This window comes from Balaenoptera ricei, chromosome 11 (genome assembly GCF_028023285.1).
Source record: "Balaenoptera ricei isolate mBalRic1 chromosome 11, mBalRic1.hap2, whole genome shotgun sequence".
NCBI lineage: Eukaryota > Metazoa > Chordata > Mammalia > Artiodactyla > Balaenopteridae > Balaenoptera > Balaenoptera ricei.
Window position 1 is genome coordinate 54,799,119 of NC_082649.1, and position 18,232 is coordinate 54,817,350.

The window sequence follows — 18,232 nt, forward strand, 5'->3', positions numbered from 1 at the left end:
TAGAAGATAAATCAGAAAAAAAATCACCTAGGATACATATAGTAGGTGCTTCAATATTAATTGAATAAACAAAAAAAAGATCAAGGGACTTCCCTGGCGGCCCAGCAGTTAAGACTCCACACTTCCAATGCAGGGGGTGCAGGTTTGATCCCTGGTCAGGGAACTAAGATCCCACATGCCACGTGGCGTGGCCAAAAAAAAAAAAAAAGGATCAAATACAAAAAGTAACCTATAAATCGTGATTATGTTGACACCTCTCTTCTCACTCCAATGTTTCAAAATGACAATACTATGGTTTGGTGCAGAAACTGAAAAGGATGAACATATTAACAAGTACTAGAGGACATAAACTAATAAAGTGAGCAGGCTGCAGTGGTTATGTGTATGATGGAAAAGAGAGAAAAAGGAGGAGAGGAGCTCCTAAGAGTAGGAGAAAGAGATAAAGACGGAGAAGGAGGAGTTGACGGAGGAGGAGGAGAAGATTGGGAAGAAGAGATGGTGATGGAAAGAGGAGGTAGAAATAAAGGAGGAGAAGGAAGAGATGGAAATAGAGGATGTAGAAATGGAGTAGGAGAAAGGAGGAAGGGGATAAGAAAAGGGGGGGAGGGACAGGCAAAAATTGAGGGGGGGGGGGAAAAGAAGCCCAAGTAGGATAAGGCTTTACCTTTTGTTCCCTTCATATAACACTTGGAAACTGTCCTCAGCAAACACTGAGGTATTACAGGCCCACGATCCCATACCTGCATATCTGAAAGCCAAAAGGCTCTTAAAGTCCACCTTTACTTGTTTTGTCTTTTTAAATTCATTTGGTGGCAAAATCTGAACTGATTTGAACTCAGTTTATAGCAAAACATGATGTGAACTGACAAGAGACTATTTATTATGTGTATTTTACTCACTGTGAATTTGTATACATTTAACTGCAAAAATATTAATATGTTTGATTACAAGGTATAGCCTCAGACCCATCTGGAGTTGTTATACAATGTATGGTGTATGGCCATATTACTTTTCTAAAATCTGACATATTCTGAATTCCAAAACACAGCTGGTCCCCACGGTTTCCGACATAAAATAGTAAATTCATATTACCATAATCAAGTCCCTTCCCTTTTTTCTTTTTCCCTTCAAATGAAACCCATATATTTAAACATTCCACTTCACTTTTATGGGTACATGTATTTGAAAACCTGAAATTTCTGCTTCTGAATTCATATAAAATATGAAAAACTGCTCCATCTTACATGGCAAACAAAAGAGCAAGCCAAAACTTTAAACCATTTCTCAAGAAAAAAAAAAAAAAAGAGAATTCATTTGGTATTTTCTTCAGTGAACCAACCAGTTCAGTAAGAACCCATGTCATAGATTTTCATGCAAAAAATATACTCTTTCACATTAAGTAGTTTCTTATACCAAAGTTCCGCTTTTCACTTGAAGCTATATCCTTCCTTATTCTAATTAAAACAATTGAGCAAAAGGGCTTTGGATTTCTAAACTGTTTTATATACTTGCATATCCAGCAATGACCATGGTCATAGCTAAATTAGCAACTGAGACTAGGAAACAATAATCCCTGTAAGCTATTGTACCATAAGTGTCTCAGAAAACTCAAAAACATTTTAGTTGTCCACTCTCCACTCTGCTTTTACAATAGGATACTCTCCTTGGCTTTCCTCTGACCTCACAAGTCCCTGTAGCTCAGTATCTTCCTCCTTTACTCAACCACTAAATGTTGAACATCCTCCTTCTCTCCAAACACACTTTCTAAATGGCTTCATCCATTCTCAACAGTTTTAAATATCTTCTATATATGCTGGCAACTCTCAAATGTTTTTCTCTTCAACAAATAAATGGCAAGTGGAGAAAAAAAGAAAGAGATGAACTGAGGCTTAAGAGATATATCAACTAACTGCAATGGTGAGCCTTGTTTGAATCCTAATTCACTGTCAAAAGATATTTATGAAACAATCGAGGAAATGTGAAAACTGAACATTTGATACTATGGGTTAATTTTTTTAGATGTGAAAATGGTACTGTAAGTGTCTCTTAAAAAGATGTTTTACTTTATTTTATATATGAGTAGGAGTGCATGTGTGTATGTACACACAAACACATCCCAGTCCAGCAGGATAGTAGGGCTGGGGCAGATAGGTAGGGATACAGATGAATAAAGATTGGCTATGTATGGATAATTTCTTGAAGCTGGATAATTGGTGGTAAGGAAGGTCTGTCATAATATATTCTCTATTTCGGGGTATGTTTGAAATTTTTCCTTAAAAATTTACGGTAATTTGAACACGTTTACTCTCTTGCCCAAAACCCTGCAATGAAACCCCAAAAAATGATAAGGAAAATCATAAGAGCAAAGAAAAGGAAGCAAGGCAGAGAGTATGTGAAATCAGCACCTAAAGATAGCAACAATTTCTTATAAGATGCAAATAAAAAGGATGGAAGGCTTTTGAAGAATACCATAGCAAAGCTGCAACTTAGAATTCTCAGAAGCAGAATGAAACAGCAGAGAGAACTGATCTACCTTGTAGAATGACAGAAGTGACAGTTTCTAAGCCAGCAAGTACAGAGCTGATTAGTAAGGAACAACTGAAAACCTATGGAATGATTTCATCATTAAGCTCCTCCCACCCCCAACTCAGGGAGCTCAATATTTTACACACAGGTGTGCACGTGCATTCTGTAAAAATGGAACCACCAGAAAAGGAAAAAGACAGTTTTTAGAACCATTTAAACTTTTGTTTGCCAAAATTAAAATTTAATAGAAGAACTGGATAAGAGTGTCAAGGAAATCTCCCAGAACACAGAATAAAAGAGAAAAGCATAAATGTAAGAGAGAATACAAAACATAAAAGACACAGTGAATCAACCTAGAAGGTTCAATATCGGACTAATAATAATTCCATAAGGATAGGCTAAAACTAATGAAGGGGAGAAACTTATCAAAAAAAAAAAAAAAAAAAAAAAGATTTCCCAGGGCTAAAGAGAATCACAAGCTTTCAGAAGTAAAATAATCAAATAGTAAAAACTAAGAATGTCTTCAATTTAAACTAAAATGAAAAATTTCAGTAAAGTGATTAGAAACTGAAAATCAAAGTGCTTCAAAATAAAATAATCACCAGATTTTTTAAAATATAAATTTATTTAATTAATTAATTTATTTATTTGGCTGCATTGGGTCTTCGTTGCTGCACACGGGCTTTCTTTAGTGTGGCGAGCTGGGGCTACTCTTCGTTGTGGTGCGTGGACTTCTCATCGTGGTGGCTTCTCTTGCTGTGGAGCACGGGCTCTAGGCGCGTGGGCTTCAGTAGTTGTGGCACGCCGGCTCAGTAGTTGTGGCACACGGGCTTAGTTGCTCTGCGGCATGTGCGATCTTCCCGGACCAGGGCTCGAACCCGTGTCCCCTGCATTGGCAGGCAGATTCTTAACCACTGCGCCACCAGGGAAGTCCCTAATCACCAGATTTTAATATTCACGTGAAGATACTGTGTTCAACAGCACAGTTAATCTTAAATAGTTAACTATTTTATTTATTAAAAATAAAGTTTATTCCATACAAAGTTTAAGAGAGGCTAAGAAATTTGATAAACTCTCTTAAAATTCCTAGGTAGATATTAACTCACTAGTTAAAAAATATTTGAAGACTTTACCCTCCTTTTTAAAGGGGCCTTTAAAAATTTAAGACCTTCAATAGTTCAGTGAAGTAAAAAGCTAAACACAATTTAAACCGTTATTTGGTATTAATAAAAGTAAATAACAACATATTTCATGATAACCATAATATCAAACTAAACAATAAATGAGCCTCATAATAAGGCTTATTTAGAATCTTTACAAAATGTAGTCATTTCAGGTAGTTAAAATTTCATGACAGCTATAGCTTGGTTATAACAGCTGTCAAGAACATCTACTATACATTCTACATGTATACAAAGAAAAGATGTAAATCTTTTCTTGAAGATTCAGGTTCATTAGCAACATCATGTTTGAGGATAACTTGCTACTGATGTCCAACACTTTTCACCCAGATGGGTAAATGGGTCTGTATCAAGATTTTCAATCTTAGTTCCCACTACTTATCTGCCTTTATTGCTTCTAATGCCCATTTTTTTCTCCCTTGTAATTTACTTTTTCTCCTCATAGACCCTTTTTTTCCCTTACTGCTCCTAGAAGAAAAGCTTGGCCTTTTGGCCAGTAAGTTAAAGGGTTGCTTTCTTTCAGTGACTTAAATTATCCAATCCTAGTATATCACATAGAATATTCAAGGGTTTCGAAGAATAGAGATCTATTCAACATTAATTTCTTGCTATTGTTCCCTATCCCCCAGACCAGTAGTTATATGTCAGTTTGGAGTGGTCCCAAAAGGCTTACCTCTAGAACGCCAAGGTTATATCATCGCTTGTATGATTTTTTAAGAGATTCAGTGTTTGGAATAATAGATTGTGTTGAAATGTTTAAAGTTTAGAAACAGTCTATTTGCAACAAAACCTTATTTCTTTCCAGCCACTCTGCAGCATAACAACAAAAGGCCAAATTCCTCTCGTGAGCTTTTGAGGCAGATTTCAGGGCTCAGCGCCACATAATAATCCTACAGGTTTTTAACTCTATCTGGTTTGACTGCCCAGAGCTACTTCACAATCATCTGACTGCCTGGTTTTATATTCTTAGGTGAGGATAAAGACAACTAAACAGAAAGGCACCTGAAAGCCACCCCCGACAACTCTTCAACTGATAGTCATTACAGTGCTTCACAAATCTGAGTCTGTCTAGAAATAAAACTGTTAATAAATAAAATCTTTCATATGGCCTTGAAGTTAAGCTTATATAATATATTTAATAGATAACAGATTAATAGCCAGACATACAGAGCAACTATAAGTAAACAAAAAAGTCAAAACCAGAAAGTTGGCTAAAGATGCCAGAAAGCAATCCACAAAAAAGAAAATACAAACAACCAAACGTATGAAGATGATCAACCTTATTAGAAAGATGTTTTTTAAAAGGGTGAGATATTTTTCACCCATCTGATAGGCAAATTTTAAAAAGATTAATAATAATGAGAACTCAAAAGAATGCAAGATAGAAGGCACTGTTGGTGGGAATGTAAGTGGTAAAGCCTCTTTTGGAGGAAATTAGAGATAGCTAACACAATTTGAAATGAATAAAAACTTTGATCCAGAAATTCAACTTCCAATTATTTAAAAAAAAATATATGTGCACACACACATGATTTGTACAAAGGTGCTTATTTCAGAATCATTTAGAAAAGTTATATGTGATTAAGCAACCTGAAATTCCACAAAGAAATGGTTATGATATATCCATACTATGGAATACTGTGCAACAGTTCAAACAAATAAAACAGTTACACATGATGGCATAAAAAAAGATCACTATGTGATATTGAGTAGACATAGTAAACGGCAAAAATATGTTAAGAATGATGCCATTTATGTAAACATGGTCAAAAACAAAATAATTTATTTTGATACTTAATATGTACGTTAAGGCAGAGTAAAAGGTATAAAAAGACAAACTCCAAACTAATAAAAGTGTTCATCTCTGCTTATCCCTCGCCTTGGGGCTTGTAGGTGGTTCTGAGAGGATTTTTGCTTTATCTGCATTGTTTGAATTTTTAAAAAGAGAAGATATTTGTGTATTAAAGAATAAAAAACAAAATAGGTTAGGAATAACATAATCCATTTGTTATATGTGTTCACATGATACTAGTATGATGTATGTGTATTACGTGAGAGAGACTAATATACAGAGGAGTATATATGAAACTGTTAAGAACTATAAATCCCAAGATAACCTGTTACTACTGTTTGGGTGTTTAATTTTTTAATAAAGATGTATTACTTTATCAATAAAAATCCAATAAATGTATTTCCATTTTAAAGAAGAGACTATGCAGGAAGGTTACCCTCTGAGCTTTATGAGGTTGTTACTTTGATTTTTTAAAAATCAGTGCATTCCTAAACAGTCTGAATGTATTCAGTATTACTTGAAAAAAGAAAAATTAAATAAATATACATTGATAGCCATTGAACTTATAATGCTTAAAAAAGAAATAAAATCTGGATATGACCCAAATCAAATGCAATATTTAGAGTTGCTTGTAAATTAAGGTTTAGAAATAACAATCAAACAAACAAACTTGGCAATGCCATTAAGTATATGAGAACTTAATTTGTTAATTTTGATGGCTTTTGCCTTAAAAATTAGAAGTTTATATTGTTATTTATTTCTATAAGGACATATAAAACATTTATGTAAATTCTTGGGATAAACTATAACAATACGCAAAACCAGATTTAGTATCATATTTCCATTAACATGTGTATAAAAGTTTGAATGACTGTTTACCAATATCATCCTTTTGATAAGTTTGCACCCTATTCCTCATTGTCCCAAAGGGACAAACTCCTTAGAGAGAAGTCATTATACAGTCATAAAAGGAGGCTGAAACTGTTAGAGTTAGAACTCCCAAATACAGACCAGTCTTCCTAAAGAACGTAGTGAAAAATGCACAAAACATGTTTGAAGTAACCTCAAATTCCCCTTCGTACACATCTCTGGTGTTGATGCAATTATAAACTATACTTCTAAGCATCTTAACAAAATGTTTAATAATGAAAAAAAATGCTCAAGTATTAAGTGTCATGAAGGACAATATTGAATGCACATTTGAGGCTCCGGATTTGATTCTGGTTTGCTTTGTGCCTGGATCTGGGACTTATAATCTCAACAAGCCTTAGTTTCCCAATCTGTGAAATGGAAATACCAAAATACTCTGTACGCTTCACAGTTATTTGTACTTTAGGAATTAATGTACAATAAGTATACTCAAGTGCTTTGGAAAACTATACAGCACTACATATGTTTTTTAAATTATTCTTATCACAATAAAACACTGGCAAAATCAATTTTTGATCAAATTATACCTGTATAGAATTTGTAAAAGACTAAATATTTTCTAGAGAACTATTTACTAGGGACATTGACAAATCACAAGCATATTAATTGAAAGTGTCCATGGCAAGCCATTTTGCTTCTTTATATACTTTATCACCACAGAATTCTACTTGTTGTCAAATACAACAGGAAAGATATCAAGCTAGCAACTAAACCTTCCTGACAAATCTGTCATTCTTCCAAAGGCCATGTTCTCTCTTCAAAGCTTTTACATTATTCCATGTTTCTTCCAACATCCCTTTATATCCACCACCAAAGACAGAGGGTTTGCTTGGATTGCAAGATAAACTGTCATCTTATATTTGCCAGATCCCATACAGACATATCAAGTAGAAAAAGATACCAAATGACAAGTATGCACACACGTGCACACATGAACATACGAGTGTGTGTATACACACACACACATACACACACAAAGTGTCCTTCGTTCTTTAGGGAGAAATATATTTCTTATACAGCAGATGACTGTCACTTTAAAAGGAAGTGTATAGCACAAGCAAAAAAAAGAAAAATAAATCTTACTCACCATCTCCCATAGCCATTCAGATGGTCCAGGGAGCTCTCTCAAACCAACAGGTCAAACAGCACAGCAAATAAATGCAGCTCGGTGCCTGCGCCACTGGGCTCGGCCTGCAGCCTGCAGACACCCTGCAGACACCCGGAGCTCTGTGTGACCCAGGCCGCTGCAGCTCTGCACCGCAATAGCCAACAGCTGCTACTCCACTTCAAAATAAAAGTCTGGGGTCTTGCTGAAAGCCCTCGTCTATTTAGCAAAGCCTAGCAGAGCTTGATCAAGATTATTCTTTAACTGTACATATGAGATTAGATATACGTTACGGTGTTTCTCCTTGTGCTGGCTGCCTGAAATTTAATGTCAGAAAAGCTCTGGGAGCCAATAAATGCCATCCCACTGGGGGACTTTTAATGCAATCATCAAAACACAAGGCATGTGTTCAGCAATCATTTTCTGCTTCCCTAAAGATATCCATGTAATCGGTAGCAATCACATGATCTGATGAATTAACTGATTTGTGCCTTTTTAAAAGGTTTTCATCCTTTTGCCGTTACCTTTTAATATTTACAACAGAAGACTGCTAGAAGTGCACAAACAGGAAGAGCCCAGTTTCCATGATTAACTGCTCTCATTATGCAGGAAGCATTTCTGGCTGCCGTAAACAAATCACGTCAAAGGCAGCCCATCAAAGGCTGCTCTGTATGCAGACGGCAGGGCCACACGGAACAAAGCTTGCTTCTGGTGGAGGAGACAGAACCTGGCCAGTGCGCAGCTGCAGGGACACGGAGCACCCTCCATCCAAGCTGCACAACCATCAGCACATTGTCAAGCTCCAAGAAGGCCCTGGAGCTCATGGTCACAAACAGATACATTTTTAAATCAACCTAAGAAAAGGGCTGCTTTGCTTTTCACCAACGGGTGTGTTATAAACTAGACTGCAAGTTACCTCATTACCTCTTTTGCCAAATATCAAGGTAATTTCAAAGCCTAATTTCTGTGGTTTAGTTTATTGCCAGCCTCCTAAAACAATGCTTTTCCTAGCAATTGTTTTTAAAGAGAGAAGTTGGGAAATATTTTACAATGATTACATGCCAAGACTGCATTAGGTCCTACACACACTTGACAAATCAGAATTACATATGGTTTTTTCAGTGAAAAAGAAAAAGACTTGCAGTCACAGCCACCAACATGTCCGTGTTTATATCTCAGTTAGCATAGGAGCCTGTCTAGAAAACACCAGACCCTGCCATAATCACAGGGGGGCCTGCAACTTTCAGTGTTTTCCTTCCTACAGGGCTGGTGTTGCCTTCTTTCAGCCATGATTTGATTAATTTTAAATCCAGTTTCCTTCTAATAGCAGAGCTAATTCCACTGCACTTAAGGATTCTGCCTAACTTACTCTATAATACAAGAATTAAAGTCAGGCTTGAAAAACCCTCAACAACAACAAAAAAAAAATGCCATGCATTTCTCACTATTCCCAAATTAAACGACATGCTCAAATCTCTGATAATAGAATTTACTTTGTGTTCTTGAGTGTGCTGAACTAATGCTCTAGAAAATCAAGTCAAAGAGTTCAATCAAAACTTAAAAGCGTAGATATGGCAATCATGAAAGAAATCAGAGACAAAAGCATGAGATATAAAGTTATATATCAAGACATGCATAAGGGGAGAAGAGGCAGAAGGAAGAGGAAATAAAGAAACAGACAATTTTTCCGAACAATAAATGTATGTAAGATAGTGTTGGGCCATGTCACTCTCACTTACCACATGCCTCTCCAACCTAAAACCCTTCCTACTCCCAGAAGTCTACCAAACTCTTCCCAAGGCCTACAAGACCCTCATATAATGGTTCCTGCTTACTTTTCCAATTTCTCTCATACACCGTCTCCCTTCCAACAGAGCCCTAGCCTCACTAGGCTCCAGTCAGCCCTGGCCTTCCTTCCTTTCTTCAAATATACTAAGTCCTTTTCCACCTCTCGGCCTTTATGGTCACATTTTCTCTGCCCAAAGCATTTTTCCTACCATGTATCCAATGACTAGCTCCTTTTCCTTTATCAAGTCTCAATTCAAATATGACAACTCTGAGAGACGCTTGCCCCACTATTCTATCTAAAGTGGCATCACTGAGTTACTTCACATCTCCATACCCTATTTACTTCACTTAATGACTGTGTAGATGATAACTTTTAACTGCAGTGGCTCTTAAAAAGTTATACCACCTTTACAACAAATCCTCTGGGTTTTTATTTGTTTTTGTCTGTATTTAGTAAAATGATTTTTTCATCCCCAAACACCCTCAATGAATATATGAAAGAAGTGTGATATTTCATTATTATGGTTTCAGGCAAAGACACACTAAAAATTTTTACTTACCATAATAGTTTCTAGTCACAGAATATCAGATGAAACAAATCCGAATAGAATGCCATGTTTGGGTGAACTCACAATAATTTGCTTTGCATATGTACACCAAGTGAGAGAGAAAAGAGGTAGTATCTTTAATAGCTCTTCAATCTGTTGTGTGCATGAACTATTTCCACAATTTTCCATGATGAGCCTTTATTTTGTCCTAAATGTTTTCCTGGTCTATAACTTTATTTTCAAGTTTTAGTTTGAGTGCACAATAACCATGAGCCAACAGGGACTGAAAATTATGTAGGGAAAAATTGTGCAGAAATAAAAAAGGAGTCGAATAAAACTTCATTACATTATTTTAGGTGTAAACTATTTATTTGCCTTCAAATTGCTAGTTATAAAAATTTGTTTTCAGTGCTCAATTGATGTATTTTTCTACCTGTGAAAATTATTCAAGCATCTTGGGTTGGGATGAAACATAACATAATGTTAGTTAGGAAAAATTAAGAAATAACTTTTTCATTTAATGGCTTTTCACTTAGCAGCAAGGATTTTAAGGAATAATTTAAGTTAATTTCATTAAATTCATTAAACAAAGAGTAGTTGTATTTCTTCCATTACCAACTGTAATCACTCTGGATATCCATTTGTTTACTTGTTTTTTTTTTTAAATTTATTTATTTATTTATTTATTTATTTATGGCTGAGTTGGGTCTTCGTTTCTGTGCGAGGGCTTTCTCCAGTTGCGGCAAGTGGGGGCCACTCCTCATCGCGGTGCGCGGGCCTCTCACCATCGCGGCCTCTCTTGTTGCGGAGCACAGGCTCCAGATGTGCAGGCTCAGCAATTGTGGCTCACGGGCCTAGTCACTCCGCGGCATGTGGGATCTTCCCAGACCAGGACTCGAACCCGTGTGCCCTGCATTGGCAGGCAGAGTCTCAACCACTGCGCCACCAGGGAAGCCCCTGTTTACTTGTTTATGATCTATCTCTCTCACTAGAATGTAGGCTCCTCGAGGCAAAAAACTTTAACCGTCCTGTCTTCTTCACTGTTGTGACATAATCCGTCTACATTTTAAGAAGACCACTCTCACTTCTGGGTAGAAAATAGATTCCAGGGGTCAAACATGGAACAGAAATCTATTGCAGTGATGCAGGTAAAAGCTAAAGGAGACTTAGAGTAGGGTTTTAGCAGTGGAGATGGAAAAAAATAAGCAAATTTGGCATATATTAGAATTTCAGAGGCAAAAATGACTAGTTAGAATGGGAGGTCAATGCTAACTAATTCTAATCAGGAAATTTCCTAGCCTGAGCTGATGGTGGTGCCACTGATTGAAATGGGTAAACTGGGGGAAGAACAGTTTTGAGGGAAAGGAAGAGACAACAGGCTTTAACTTTTGGACCTGTTAAGCCTGAGATGTCTCTTAGACATCCAAATGGAAATGTTGTTGAGGCCACAGGCTCCCAGATCTAGAGCACATAGAGATAAATAAAGGCTAGAACTACATATTTAGGACTCATCAGCAAATAGTTATCATTTGAAGCTTTTGGGCTGGATTAAATCACTGAAAGAGAATAAAGACAAGGGGAAAAAGAGGCTTGGGCCCTGGGACCTACCAACATGATAAATGGGCTTTCCTCTTCTAGTCTCATCCCTTATTAACAGAGCCATTAAAGTATTTTTCAATGACAGCTTAATACTGTCATCAAAATAATCATGACCAATTTTTACACACCAATAAGTATATTATACACTTTAACATTCACATTTGACTATACTTGCAATATTCAGATTATAATCTCCAAAACAGAAAGATTTCTGAAAACTCTCTCCAAGAGAAATAAATGCCAGATACTAACCCCAAACGTCCCTGTTTGTGGAGAGATAATGAAAAGAAAAAGAAATGGGAGCTAAAAGAATAGGAAACAAAAAAAATCTTCTATTTTGAAGGTAACAGAAATAACCTCACAAAATACAAGAAGGACAATACTTTCAAAATAAACCATATCCAAATAATAAATATCTTAAATTTTTAGTACACATTATACTTTTCTTCATAGGGCTGTAACTACATAGTCTGGAATACATAAATGAGTATGTAGTGTAAATGATATGAAAACACACAAGTCTTAATTCAAGGAATTTTAACAATTCTCCATCTTCTTGCTGTTTCTGGTTTCTATGGAAATGGACAGTGGTAACGGCTGGAAAAATAAGGACAAGGTACTTAAAACACCTTTTTAGAGGAGAGGAGTGAGAAACAGCTGGCAATCAGGGTGAGAATTGGTAGTGCTGAAGATAATTTATGCTTCTGTAACTAAGTTTAGATTAGGGTAGACACAATCTTTTTAACACTAAATTCTCTCACTCCATCTGCCTTCCTGCAATACAACAAGGCTTGGTCTTGGTTTATCCAGCAAAAGAGAACCAAATTATATTAGTAACTAGCTTTCCTATTATTTGACTATAATAACTCATACACCAAATTTTTTCTCCAACATCATGCACATTACTAAGCTAAGCATACTATCTTTAATATGAACCTACTTTCCCAGGTAGAAAAACCACCTATACTATCTTTGGAAATAGAATATATTCTTCACATATATGGTTAATTAATACTTAAGGATTGAAGGTAAATGCTACCCAATAAGACCAAACACAATTTAGCAACCTTACAAAAAGAAGAGCAACCAAAAGATCAAATAAATGCCAGATACCAACTCCAAACCTCCTTGAATTCCAATTTGGTCTCATTCTAATTAAGAAGCCAAAAATGATTACACTGGTGAAGTTCCTATGGCTGTGTCTCTTCACTAGTATGATCACTGATACTCTACACATAGGTGTAACAGAGTAATCAACCCTACAATTTCTACTAAAAGCATCTAACTAAAACAATTACTCCGGGATCATAGGCAAAACATTCTCTGACATAAATTGTACCAATGTTTTCTTAGGTCAGTCTCCCAAGGCAAAACAAAAATAAACAAATGGGACCTAATCAAACTTACAAGCTTTGGCACAGCAAAGGAAACCATTAAAAAAAAAAAAACACACACACACAGAAAAAGACAACATATGGAATGGGAGAAAATAATTGCAAACGATGCAACCAACAAGAGCTTAATTTCCAAAATATACAAACAGCTCATACAACTCAACAAAAACAAAAAAAAAAACCCAATCGAAAAATGGGCAGAAGACCTAAACAGACATTTCTCTAAAGAAGACATACAATACAGATGGCCAAGAGGCACATGAAAAGATGCTCAACATCACTAATTATTAGTGATCAAAACTACAATGAGGTACCACCTCACAACAGTCAGAATGGCCATCATTAAAAAGTCTACAATGAAAACGACCTAAATGTCCATCAACAGGTGAATGGATAAAGAAGATGTGGTACATATATACAATGGAATACTACTCAGCCATAAAAAAGAACGAAATAATGCCATTTGCAGCAACATGGATGCAACTATAGATTATCAGACTAAGTGAAGTCAGAAAGAGAAAGACAAATACCATATGATATCACTTATATGTGGAATCTAAAATACGGCACAAATGAACCTATCTATGAAACAGAAACAGACTCACAGACAGAGAGAACAGACTTGTGGTTACAAAGGGGGAGGGAAGGTGGGGAAGGGATGGATTGGGAATTTGGGGTTAGTAGATGAAAACTATTATATATAGAATGAATAAACAAGGTCCTACTGTATAGCACAGGGAACTATATTCAATATCCTGGGATAAACCATCATGGAAAAGAAAATAAGAAAGAACGTAGAGGACTTCCCTGGTGGTTCAGTGGTTAAGAATCCGCCTGCCAATGCAGGGGACACGGCTTCGAGCCCTGGTCCGGGAAGATCCCACATGCCGTGGAGCAACTAAGCCCCTGTGCCACAACTACTGAGCCTGCGCTCTAGAGCCCACGAGCCACAACTACTGAGCTCACGTGCCACAACTACTGAAGCCCACGCGCCTAGAGCCTGTGCTCCGCAACAAGAGAAGCCACCGCAGTAAGAAGCCCGTGCACCACAGTGAAGAGTAGCCCCCACTCAACGCAATTAGAGAAAGCCCGTGTGCAGCAATAAAGACCCAACACAGCCAAAAAATAAAAAGCATATATGTATATACTGAGTCACTGTGCTGTGCAGCAGAAATTAACGTAACACTGTAAATCAACTATACTTCAATTAAAAAAATAAATTAAAAAAAACACAATTACTCTGAGAGTAAAAAACACATATTGTGCACAGACCACAGAAGGCAAGAGGGTCATCATATCTTCAACCCAGAAGATACCAAATATAAGGCAAAAGAATAGTATCATTTTACACAATTAACCCATTATTAAATTTTCACTTACTCCAAAAGAGTCAGAGGATAGGTAATGATCAGCAGGATGTAAAGACTTTGTTATCCTAAACAAGTTTTAAGCCACAAAGTCAAATTTGCTGAATCAGTGATATAATAGTTGACTTGAAGACATATTTTAGTGTCTAAAACTTTGCTAAATAATCTTAGAAATGTTTGAGAACTGGAATAACTTAATTATTCTTACCTTTGCAGGCACTCAAAATCATACCACCTGAATTTTGCACTTCATCAAATTTGCCAAGTATCATTTCTAATCTGGGAATAAAGAATAAATTTTATTTGTTTGTTTTACATACAGTTTTAATTAGAAACAATTTCCTTCACCATCTCCCTGAGAAAAAACAATTCCAAGGATTCAGTTAGCTCTATACAACTCTCTTTTACAATTAACTCACTGAAAGCAGACACAAAATGCATCTCTTCAGTAGAGCAAAGCAGTCAAATACAGGTAGCACTCTACACACTCGCAGGTATATTTGTGAAAAGGTAACCTTCAAGGGTAGGGGTTTACGATGTATAAAATAAATAAGCTACAAGGATATATAGTACAACACAGGGAATATAGCCAATATTTTATAATAACCATAAATGGAATATAACCTTTAAAAATTGTGAATCACTATGTTGTACCCCCGAAACTTATATAATGTTGTACCATCAACTATACCTCAATTTTTAAAAAAAGATAAGTTTCACACAAAGCAGTTTCATATTTTCATCATAAAATTATTTCCCCAAACCCATCAAAAATATTGGGTTGGCCAAAAGGTTCATTCGGTTTTTTCCATACGATGGCTCTAGTAGCACTTAGTTGTCTTTAACTTCATTCGAAACAATTTTGTTAGACTGTATGTGACAGCTGTCATATCAGCGTGCATTTAAAAAAAGACATCAAAATTGGTGAATTTTTGTGTAGCCATTTTAACATTGAAGATGGAAGAAAAAAAGCAACATTTTTGGCATATTATGCTTTATTATTTCAAGAAAGGTAAAAACGCAACCAAAATGCAAAAAAAAGATTTGGACAGTGTATGGAGAAGGTGCTGTGACTGATCGAACATGTCAAAAGTGGTTTGCGAAGTTTCATGCGGGAGATTTCTTGCTGAACTATGCTCCATGGTCAGGCAGACCAGTTGAAGTTGACAGCGATCAAATCGAGACATTAATTGAGACCAGTCAACGTTGTTCTCAACACAGGAGATAGCTGACATACTCAAAATATCCAAATCAAGCACTGAAAATCATTTGCACCAGCTTGATTATGTTAATCACTTTGATGTCTGCGTTTCACATGAGTTAAGCGAAAAAAACCTTCCTGACCGTATTTCTGCATGCGATTCTCTACTTAAACATAATGAAAATGTTCCATTTTTAAAACAAATTGTGATGGGCGATGGCAAGTGGATACTGTACAATAAGGTGGAATGGAAGAGATCGTGGACAAGTAAAATGAACCACCACCAACCACACCAAAGGCCAGTCTTCATCCAAAGAAGGTGATGCTGTGTATATGGTGGGACTGGAAGGGAGTCTTCTATTATGAGCTCCTTCCAGAAAACCAAACGATTAATTCCAACAAGTACTGCTCCCAATTAGACCAACTGAAAGCAGCACTCGACGAAAAGCGACAAAAGAAAACGCATGATCTTCCATCAGGATAACACAAGACCGCATGTTTCTTTGATGACTAGGCAAAAACTGTTACAGCTTGGCTGGGAAGTTCTGATTCATCTGCTGTATTCACCAGACAATGCACCTTTGGATTTCCATTTATTTAGGTCTTTACAAAATTCTCTTAATGGAAAAAATTTCCACTCCCTGGAAGACTGGAAAAGGCACCTGGAACAGTTCTTTGCTCAAAAAGATAAAAAGTTTTGGAAAGATGGAATTATGAAGTTGCCTGAAAAATGGCAGAAGGTAGTGGAACAAAAGGGTGAGTACGCTGTTCAATAAAGTTCTTGGTGAAAATGAAAAATGTGCCTTTTATTTTTACTTAAAAACCGAAGGCACTTTTTGGCCAACCCAATACTTTAGTTCCAACCTTATAATGAATCTACTCAGTAACCAAGACATTTTTAAAAAGTACATAAAAATCATGCTAAGGAAACTTATGGCAAACATAAAAACAATGAAATATGTCAGAAATTAAAGTGATGCTGATATGACTGATAATCTGATGTTTTTCCTGTTAACCTATTTTAATTCAACAGCAATTCTATTAGCACTTCTGATTCAGAATAATACACTTCTGCTTTCACTTTTTAAAAAAAAGTGTTTCTTATTACAAAAGCAATGTATACTCATTATAGAAGAAAATTAGGAAATATAAATAGGAACAAAGAAAAAAACCACAATCCCACCATCCAGAGAACTTATTTAACTGCATGCTTTCCGATGTTTCATATTTATATATAAATTTTTTTCAGACCATGATCATGGGATCATGCTGACAGCACTATTTTTTACTTTCCAATATTATACCATGCTATGATGTATTCTTTTTTCTTAAATTTATTTATCTTATTTATTTTGGTTGTGTTGGGTCTTCGCTGTTGCGCGCGGGCTTTTCTCTAGTTGCGGCGAGCTGGGGCTACTCTTCGTTGCGGTGCACAGGCTTCTCATTGCAGTGGCTTCTCTTGTTGTGGAGCATGGGCTCTAGGCGCGCAGGCTTCAGTAGTTGTGGCACACGGGCTCTAGAGTGCAGACTCAGTAGTTGTGGCACACGGGATTAGTTGCTCCGTGGCATGTGGGATCTTCCTGGACCAGGGCTCGAACCTGTGTCCCCTGCAGTGGCAGGCGGATTCTTAACCACTGTGCCACCAGGTAAGTCCCACTATGATTCTTAAATTATGACTTAGAGATTTGGGTTAAGTCTTTAATTGCCAAATGTTTTTCTCACATCAAGGGTTCTGTCATGATTTCACTTCTAAAACCTTAGTTAAGCCTTGGTCCACATCCTGTCATTTTTTACTTGTAAACTGAGGATGAAAATACTGTTTGGTCTAAAAAATTTTTTTTTAGTTGAAAACCTTCTAGGAATTCATTATAATGGGATTTCTAAACCTTAACCTCAGCTCTTACCCCCATTAAATTCAACAAATATTCACACATCTGAAAGCACTGCAGTCAAAAGACACAGGTCCCTTCATCCTACAAAGTAGTTACCTTCCAGAGAATTGAGCAGACACTAGACAGGCTGCCCAGAGACAAGACGGACAAGATGAGACCTGGGAGGGAAAACTGGAATTGGAAGATGGGACTTCAGAATGAAGACCAGACAGCCCAGAAACAGAAAGGAGAGGATTTAGGAAAGCTCTCTGGGAAAAAGGCAGAACAAGATGTCAAGAAGCATGAAATTAACACTCAGCTATTCAGTAGCAAAAAGGGAGTAGGAAACTAAGGGCTGGAAGCTCTGAGAGAAAAGAGGGTTGGTAAGGAATGAGGTGGGACAGATAAAATATACAGCAAGGAATGCAGATACAGGCAGCTTTAATGGGAAGAGGGGTCAACTGAAATACCAGGCAAATATAACAGTAACAGGGAGAAAGAAAGAAAAAAGAAATAATAAAAAGCTATTATAAAATAATAATATAGCTATTTAGAAAAACAAGCTTATTCATAATGGAGGATCATTACACATATAATCTGATGGAAAAGGAGGAAAGGAGCAATGTAAGAGTAGAAAGAAGAGACTTGGATCTTTTAAGTAATTCAGGAAGAAAAAGAATTTAGGAAATTCAACAGAAGGCAAATACAACAGAGGCTGGAATATCCAAAACACAACTTAGGAGGCCAAAGAATAGAGGCCTGTAAAGCTCTGGAAGGTTCTGATTCAGGAAAAGGATAGAGAACAGTAAAGCACTAGGATAAAACTGGAAAAGCAACTCTATCCAAAGTCCATATTTAAGTTTAGAGTCATAATAATAAATCGCAAGTACAATATGAAAGAGGTAATTAGGTATCTCAGAACTTATCTTT

The 18,232-nt window shown here is 36.4% G+C and overlaps 1 protein-coding gene across 13 annotated transcripts in view; it reads right to left on the reverse strand.

Moving 5' to 3' along the window:
- Nucleotides 1-18,232, reverse strand: part of CLASP2 (cytoplasmic linker associated protein 2) — a 178,236-nt gene that overhangs the window by 131,740 nt on the left and 28,264 nt on the right. For 12 of the 13 annotated variants that reach the window (XM_059939097.1, XM_059939104.1, XM_059939101.1 and 9 more), the window contains exon 7: nucleotides 14,439-14,509. In XM_059939097.1, coding sequence (XP_059795080.1) covers nucleotides 14,439-14,509 — 71 coding nt within the window. Of the gene's footprint in view, nucleotides 1-7,516; nucleotides 8,003-14,438; nucleotides 14,510-18,232 lie in introns of those variants that run through there. The other variant, XM_059939107.1, reaches the window with a different exon arrangement.